Source organism: Pongo abelii, chromosome 10, assembly GCF_028885655.2.
Source record: "Pongo abelii isolate AG06213 chromosome 10, NHGRI_mPonAbe1-v2.0_pri, whole genome shotgun sequence".
NCBI lineage: Eukaryota > Metazoa > Chordata > Mammalia > Primates > Hominidae > Pongo > Pongo abelii.
In genome coordinates, this window is record NC_071995.2 from 48,664,836 (window position 1) to 48,674,196 (window position 9,361).

At 38.0% G+C, this 9,361-nt stretch overlaps 1 protein-coding gene across 1 annotated transcript in view; it reads left to right on the forward strand.

The window, feature by feature from the left end:
- Positions 1-5,296, forward strand: part of TMPRSS12 (transmembrane serine protease 12) — a 47,166-nt gene extending 41,870 nt beyond the window's left edge. The window contains exons 4-5 of the mRNA XM_009247725.3: positions 2,652-2,794; positions 4,676-5,296. Of these exons, the coding sequence (XP_009246000.3) occupies positions 2,652-2,794; positions 4,676-4,924 (392 nt within the window). The 3' untranslated portion in view covers positions 4,925-5,296. The remainder of the gene's footprint in view (positions 1-2,651; positions 2,795-4,675) is intronic.
- The last annotated feature ends 4,065 nt before the right edge of the window (positions 5,297-9,361 follow it).

Consider the following 9,361-nt stretch of genomic DNA (forward strand, 5'->3'; position numbering starts at 1 on the left):
TAACGAGAATTTTTAAAGAAAAATTTGTTTTAAGCCCGGGCCAAGTGGCTAATGCCTATAATCCCTAAACTTTGGGAGTATGAGGCAGGTGGATCACTTGAGCTCAGGAGTTTGAGACCAGCCTGGGCAACATGGCAAAACTCCGTCTCTACAAAAAATACCAAAAAATTAGCAGGGCATGGTGGTATATGCCTGTAGTCCCAGCTACTCAGGAGGCTGAAGTGGGAGGATCGCTTGAGGCCCACGAGGTTGAGGCCGTAGTAAACTGTGATTGTGTCACTGCACTCCAGCCTGAACAACAAAGCAAGAGCCTGTCACAAAAACATAAAAAATAAAAAAATAAATTGGATAAATATTTGAAAAGATAAGTCACCATAGTGTTTGCAGAAACAAAAAAGATTTGAAAACACATTTCACCAAGGTAGGTATACAAATGGCTAATAGTACATGAAAAGCTGTTAACACTGGCTGGGTACAGTGGCTCACACCTGTAATCTCAGTGCTTTGGGAGGCCAAGGTGAAAGGATCACTTGCAGCCAGGAGTTTGAGACCAGCCTGAGCAACAAAGCAAGATCTCATTGCTACAAAAATTAGCTAGGCACAGTGGTACCTGCCTGTAGTCCCAGCTACTTGAGAGACTAACACAGGAGGGTCACTTGAGCCTAGAAGCTCAAGGCTGCAGTGAGCTATGATTACTGTACTACACACTCCAGCATGGGTGACACAGCAAGACCTCATTTCAAATATATATTTATGTTAATATCCTTGAAACCTCAATGAGATGCCACTATGCAACTGCTAGAATGATTATAATCCAAAAGACTAACAAATCAAGTGTTAGCAAGGATGTGGAGAAACTGGAACCCTTATACGTTGCTGAGGAGAATGTAAAATGGTAAAGCCACTTAGGAAAACAGTTTGACAGTTTCTCGAAAAGTTAAATATGCACTTACCCTGTTAAGCATAGTTACCATATGACCTAGCAATTCCATTCCTGGATATCTACCAAAGACAAATGAAAACATGTCCACACAAAAACTTATGAACGCTCATCATAGCGTTACTGATAATACACCAAACTGGAAACAATCCAAAGTCCGCCAACTAGTGAATGGATATACAAAATATGATATATCCATTCAATAGAACACTATCCAACAACAAAAAGGAAGAAAGCTATCCTGCAATATAGATGAACCTTGAAAACCTTGGTATATAGCTAAATGAAGGAAGCTATATACAAAAGACTACAAATGTGTGATTCCATTTGTACAAAATTTCAAGAAAAGGCAAACCTATAGAGACAGGAATCAGTCATTTCTTTTTCTTTTTCTTTTTCTTTTTTTTTTTTTTTTGAGACAGTTTTGCTCTTGTTGCCCAGGCTGGAGTACCATGGCATGATCTCAGCTCACCACAACCTCTGCCTCCTGGGTTCAAGCAATCCTCCTGCCTCAGCCTCCCGAGTAGCTGGGATTACAGGCATGCACCTCCATGCCTGGCTAATTTTTTATATTTTTAGTAGAGACGGGGTTTCTCCATGTTGGTCAGGCTGGTCTCGAACTCCTGACCTCAGGTAATCTGCCCGCCTCAGCCTCCCAAAGTGCTGGAATTATAGGCGTGAGCCACTGAGCCCAGCCCATCAGTCATTTAAGTGTGGGGCTGGAGCTGGGAATTGATTACAAGTGAGCACAGGGGGATTCTGTGAGGTGAAGGAAATACTCTAAAACTGGATTGTGGTGCTGGTGTAAATTTAGCAGAAATCATTCAACTGCATTGGTACAATGTGTGATATTCATGTTATGTAAATTAAACCCTAATAAAGCTGTAAAAAAAATGACAAAAGGGTAAGCTTTTTAACATCACACATTTGGAGAATTCAAAACACACTACTAAATGACTCATATGTCAGAGAGGAAATCATAATAATTTTAAATACTTAGAATTGAACAATAATGTATATGGTACATAACAAAACTTGAGAGCTGCAGATAGAGGTAAAACATAAAATTTAAAGTTTTAGAAATATATATTTTTAGTTTGAGGCTGGATGCTGTGGCTCACGCCTGTAATCTCAGCACTTTGGGAGGCTGAGACGGGCGGATCACGAGGTCGGGAGTCCGAGACCAGCCTGGTCAACATGGTAAAAACCTGTCGCCACCAAAAATACAAAAAATTAGCTGGGCGTGGTGGCATGAGCCTGTAATCCCAGCTACTTGGGAGGCTGGGGCAGGAGAATCACTTGAACCCCAGAGGCGGAGGTTGCAATAAGACGCCATCTCAAAAATTAAAAAAAAAAAAAAAAATTAGCCAGGTGTGGTGTTGCACACCTGTAATCCCAGTTACTCAGGAAGCTGAGGCACAAGAGTTGCTTGAACCCAGGAGGCAGAGGTTGCAGTGAGCTGAGATCACGTCACTGCACTCCAGCCTGGGCAATACAAGACTCTATCTCAAAAACGAACAAACGAACATTTAGGTAAACATTCTTCTACAATCTTCCCAGGCATACGTACATATTCATACACATATATATGAATATAATTTTACATAATTATTGAATCAGTCACTTTGCAAAGAAAACATAAAACACTAACATTTAAATCACTGTAAAAATGTCTGCTCCAAGATAACTTACTGGTATTTTTTGTTAACAGGTAATGCTACAAATATTTTACAAGACGCAGAAGTGCATTATATTTCTCGAGAGATGTGTAATTCTGAGAGGAGTTATGGGGGAATAATTCCCAACACTTCATTTTGTGCAGGTGATGAAGATGGAGCTTTTGATACTTGCAGGGTAAGACCAAGTAATTTTCCTTTAAAATATTTTCTGAAGCCAGAAGGGAACTTGTCAAACAAGGCCTTTGATAACTTTCTGGTGGTCTTAATTATCAGGCCTAAAAACAATAAATCATTTTTTCTCCTTTTTAACTATTTCAACAATCCAAATCTTCTTGGTTCCTGATTCCATGGTTTCTACTGTCATCAGCAGGCAGAATTTACCTTGAATTCTTTTTTTAAATCATTACTTTTGAGATATAATTCACCTAGTTAAAAGTGTACAGCTCTTTTTTTTTTTTTTTTTTTTTGAGATAGTCTTGCTTTGTCACCCATGCTGGAGTGCAGTGACACAATCTCTGTTCACTGCAACCTCTGCCTCCCAGGTTCAAGCGATTCTCATCCCTCAGCCTCCGAGGTAGCTGGAATTACAGGCACACATCACTATGCCCAGCTATTTTTTTTTTTTTTTTTTTTTGTATTTTCAGTAGAGATGGGGCTTCACCTTGTTGACCAGGCTGGTCTCGAACTCCTGACCTCAAGTGATCTGCCCACCTTGGCCTCCCAAAGTGCTGGGATTACAGGAGTGAGCCACTGCACCCAGCCTGTTACTGTCTTTTTTATTATAACCATCCTTGTGGGTGCGAAGTGGTATCTCATAGTGGTTTTAATTTGCATTTCCTTAATGACTAATGATGTTGAGCATTTTTGCATGTATTTATTAGCCATTTATATGTCTTCTTTACAGAATGTCTATTTGGATCCCTTCCTCATTTTTAAATTGAGTTGTCTTTTTATCACTGAGTTATAAGCATTTTTCATATATTCTGGATACAAGTCCCTTACCAGATACATAATGTACAAAATTTTTCTCCCATTCTGTAGACTGTTTTTTCACTTTTCTGAGGTTATCATTTGCAGCACAAATGTTAATTTTTTTAATGAAGTACAATTGATCCATTTTTTGTTTTGTCTCATGCTTTTTTACTCTTCCTTTATTCCTCTTTTCTTCACTATTTCCAAATCTACTAGTCCTTCACTCCTGAGTACCCCATGCTCTCACTTTTTCCTACTCATTCTCATTTCTGCAATCTAAAGTTTATCTTTTCTGTGTCCTTTTCCTTAAAAATCTTGCTGAGTAAAGTAGTAAAGAATCCAATCTAATTGAATTGCATTCCTAGGCCAAACATCCTCATCATCAAAAAATAATTATTCAATGCCTGCCTTATATAGAGAATCGGAAACAGTTATCTCAGTGTCCTTGTTGTTTTGAGTGCATTAACAGGCCTTAGTAACAGAGTTTGGGTGCATTCATAATTTTGTATAGACTATGAAAGTGACCTGTCATTTATAATACTACTGAGAGGCTTTGCCATTTATGCTCATTTTCCTGCACTAGCCATTGTCAACACTTAGAAACTTGTCTTCTCTTGCAAGGTGCCAGTTTACTCCTCTCCCTGGCAAGCAAACCACACTCATGCCTAAAAGAATCTTTCATACATCTTAAAGTTATACTTTCCACACACAGTATTCAGCAAGAGAATATTCTAATAATAGACAGTTTTTACAATATTTTGCACACTTCCTAAATTATATTTCTCCTGAGTAATTGTATTTAAAAATCCAAACAATTTGATTTATAGTATTCTGGCTCAAAACTAGGCAGATGAGAAATTTATCTACCAGCTGTATGGTTCCTCCAAATACCTGGGCAAAATTGAATTCCTCCTGTTTGAGTTAGAAGTTTAAGCTCAAAATCTAGTGATCTTTATAAATTGTGGGTATATTGAAAATGTGTATTTATCTAAATGTATGTTTGATGTAAATAATTTATTCCAGCGTTACTGTTGCTTGAAGAATACTAGAAGTAACAAACACTATTTTGGAACTTTTTTGACAGGGTGACAGTGGTGGACCATTAATGTGCTACTTACCAGAATATAAAAAATTTTTTGTAATGGGAATTACCAGTTATGGACATGGCTGTGGTCGAAGAGGTTTTCCTGGTATCTATATTGGGCCATCCTTCTACCAAAAGTGGCTGACAGAGCACTTCTTCCACGCAAGCACTCAAGGCATACTTACTATAAATATTTTACGTGGCCAGATCCTCATAGCTTTATGTTTTGTCATCTTACTAGCAACATAAAGAAATTCTGAAGGCTTTCATATCTTTATTTTGCATTGTGTCCCTATGTTCTATATAATGAACATCATTTATTCTTCTAGCAATTAATTGCCTACATTAGAGATTTCATGTGAACATTTTATGGGCTACAAGTATTGTGACAGATATACAATTGTAATTTTGGTACTGAATCACATGTCTCCTTGAAATATCTTGATTGTTTTATTTTATAATCATAATTCTGTATCTGGAATACCCATAGAGTTTGTACAAAATATTCAGTTAAACATATATTTTATGTGTATAAATGCCAAATAATAGTTTATAATTAAAATGAAAGCTGTTATTTGGTTAAATTAATAAAAATTCTCTTTCTTAGATTTTATTCTAAAACATGTTTGTATGATTTTTTTTTAATTCTAATCGTGTTTCCAATTCTCAAAGTATATTTAGAGAAACAAGTATTTATCTGTTATTTAAATTCTAATTAAAACCATTTATTTAATATCAGTACTTCATTTCCTCTGCCAAGAGAGCTATGGTATACACACCCCCAAATAATTTACTTTTTATTTAGAAATTTATGACTTTTTTCCAGCAGTATAACCTACTTTCTAAACTTTATTTTCTTGAAGCCCATGCTAAAACTTTGTGTCCCACGGGGCCTCTGAATTAACTGTGAGAAGCAACTGGAAAGCATGCCGGGTAAAAGAGGGACGCCAACCTGGGATAAACTTTATGATAACTAATGTATAAAATGAATTCAAAGAAACAAAAGAAAATGAGGGCCGGGCATGGTGGCTCTCACCTGCAATCCCAGCATTTTGGGAGGCCGAGGTGGGCAGAATCACTTGAGGTCAGGAGTTCAAGACCAGCTTGGCCAACATGGTGAAACCCTGTCTCTACTATAAATACAAAAATTAGCGAGGCATGGTGGTGCATGCCTGTAATCCCAGCTACTTGGAAGGCTGAGGCATGAGAATTGCTTGAACCCGAGAGGTGGAGGTTGCAGTGAGCCAAGATTGCACCACTGCAACTTGGGCGACAGAGCTGGACTCTGTATCATACACACACAAAAAATGAAACAAAAGAAAATGTTGATTGAATTATATCTACTATTAGTCAACTCTCATTTCCCTTGAACTTAGGAGAATCCATTTAGCAAAGGAGAAATAGTTGTTTTCTTATCCTTTTTACATTCAACATCTAAAAACAAGTGTTCTTTGTTGTTGGTTTGTGTCAACCTAATTTCAGGATTTAAATGAAATTAAGCATGAATATCCCATGTATTAATTTCCTTCATTATTAGTTTGACACTAGGATCATTGTTTATTGGTTTAATATTGGGTTAATGTTGTTTAATATTAACATTTAATATTGGGTTAATATTGTTAATATTGGGATATTGCTTATTGGTTTAATATTGGTGTTATCTATCCCATTCAAGGAATAGATGACTATGCTTTTTATAGACTAAGCAACACTGATGGAATGTTGGTTGTTCTTTCTTGAAAGAGCTCCTAGTTTATCCATCGACAAGGTCTCATAGATGGTAATGCTTATATAGCAATTAGCATGATGCACTAGTCTTTTCCTATTTATACTACCTGAATATCACTCAGATTCACTTGATAGCTCTGAATGTTAATAAAAAGAAATTCTTCTAAAATGTACTGCCAGTAGTAGAGGAGAAACCTTTGCTTTTCACTTTAAAGGTATCTTCTAATTACTCTTTAGGTTTATGTTTCTTATCTATGTATTTATTTTGGAGGTGGAGTCTCTCTGTTGCCCAGGCTAGAGTGCAATGGCACAATCGTTGCTCCCTGCAGCTTCGATCTCCTGGGCTCAAGCAACCCTCCCACCCCAGCCTCCTGCATAGCTGAGACTACAGGTGTACCCCACCACATCCAACTGTTTTTGCATTTTTTGTAGAGATAGAATTTTACCCTGTTGCCTAGGCTGGTCTTGAACTCCTGGGCTCAAGTGATCTGCCCACCTCAGCCTCCCAAAGTGCTGACATTACAGGGGTGAGCCACCACTCCCAGCCTAGGTTTACAATTCTATTCTTTTCTTTTTTCCTCGTTTTAGTTCTAATCTCATGACAGATTAGGTTACATTTCTGATCAGGCGAGAGCTATTATCTGCTATTTATCTTTTTGCCCAGCTTAGTTTACTATGTCAGCCAGCTGGAATCCAATTATAAAATTTCTCTCTATCACAAGCAACTATCGGAGTATAAACTTTGGAAATCTAAGATAGACTTTGTTTCAACTTTTGTTTTAACATTGTGTCCTTTTTTTTTTTTTTTTAAGAGGCTCTGTCACTCAGGCTGCCTAGAGTGCTATGGCATGATCATAGCTCACTCCTGGGCTCAAGAAATCCTCTGGCCTCAGCCTTCCAAGTAGCTAGGACTATAGGGCCCAGACCACCATGCTCAACTGATTTTTAAATTTTTCATAGAGACGGAGTCTCACTATATTGACCAGGATGGTCTTAAACTTCTGGCCTCCAGCTGTCCTCCCACCTCAGCCTCCCAAGGTACTGGAATAACATACATGCACCAACTTGCTTGGCCTTTGTTTCCATTGTTACTCTGTTATTTAGTATCTATAAAAGTTTAGATGATTATTAATACCTATTTACAACATTGTTGTGATGATTACAAAAGTTGAGTATATGAAGTTCTTAACATTTGAAAGATGCCAGTAACTGGTTTCTATTATTATATTAATATCCCATCTATCATTCACACACTCTTTCTCATTACAAAGATCACTATCCTATTGGATGTCTCATATATCATCCCCCAAAATTACTGAAACAAAGGATCCTTTTCTGCTTATAAATTCAAAATTTAAAATACGCTATTTTTAAAAATAATTTTTATAATTCCCCAAATATTATATCCTTATTATTTAAACTGAGAAAGGGCCAAGCATGGTGGCTCATGCCTATAATCCCAGCACTTTGGGAGGCCAAGGGAGACAGATGGCTTGAGCCCAGGAGTTTGAGACTCCTGGGTGAAACCTCGTCTCTACAAAAAATGCAAAAATTAGTCAGGCATGGTGGCATGCGCCTGTAGTCCTATCTACCTGGGAGGCTGAGGTAGGAGAATCACCTGTGCCCAGGAGGTCAAGTCTGCAGTGAGCCATGATCACACCACTACACTCCAGCCTGGGCAACAGAGTGAGAACCTGTCTCAAAAATAAATAAATACATAAATACACAAATAAAATTGAGAAAGCACCGACAAGTAGAAAGAAAATCATGAGCTGAGCGTGATGGCTCACACCTGTAATCCTTGGGAGGCTGAGGTGGGGGTAGATTGCCTGAGCCCGGGAGTTCGAGACCAGCCTGGGAAACATGGCAAAACCCCATCTCTACAAAAAGAATTAAATTAGCCGGGTGTGGTGGTATGCCTGTAGTCCCAGTTACTGGGGAGGCAGAGGTGGGAGGAGGCTTGACCCCAGGAGGTAGAGGTTGCAGTGAGCTGAGATCATGCCACTGCACTCCAGCCTGGGTGACACAGCCAGACCCTGTCTCAGAAAAATGAAAAGAAAATCATCCATAATTCTATTATGTAAAGACAGCTGCCATGAAATCCTACCTTTTTCAGTTACTATAATGGGTATTTTTACAAACCTTTATTAAACATTATTTTACCCCAACTATTTTGAAAAATTTCAAACCTATTGAAAGTTGAAACATAGTACTATGATTACCTGCATATACTTTACCTTTTTCCCCCAAATATTAACATTTTGCCCTGTTTACACTCACGGTCTCTCTCTCCAAACACAAACACACACAGACTTACACAGATATATTATACACACACAAACTCTGTTTTCTGGTTGAAAAATTTGAAAGTAAATTACTAGCATCCTGTTACTTCATCCCTAATACTTCAGCATGCATCTCCTAAGAACAGTAACATAATCACAACACCATCATCACACCAAAGAAATTTAACACAGATTTGTTCTGTTTTATAAATTGTGCACTCATTTCTTTGGTTTATTAATCTATTGCATAGATATTCCGTTATTTTATATTGTTTCATTCTGATTATAAAAGTACAGTATATGTTCACTGTAAAGAAAAAGCACAACTATTAAAGAAACTATTTGGGCTGCTATAACAAAGTATAATAAACTGCTGGCTTATAAACAACAGAAATTTATTTCTCACAGTTCTGGAAGCTGGGCAAGGCACCAGCTATTTCGATGTCTTCTGAGGTCCCACTTCCACCTTCACAGAAGGCATCTTCAAACTGTGTCCTCACATGGCAAAAGGGCCAGGCCACTCTCTGGGGCCACTTTATAAAGGAACACTAATCCCATTCACGAGGGCTCCACTCTCATAATCAAATCACCTCCCAAAGGCCCCACTTCCTAATAGCATCACATTGATGATTAGCCTCCCAGCATGAATTTTAGGTGGCCACAAACATTCAAA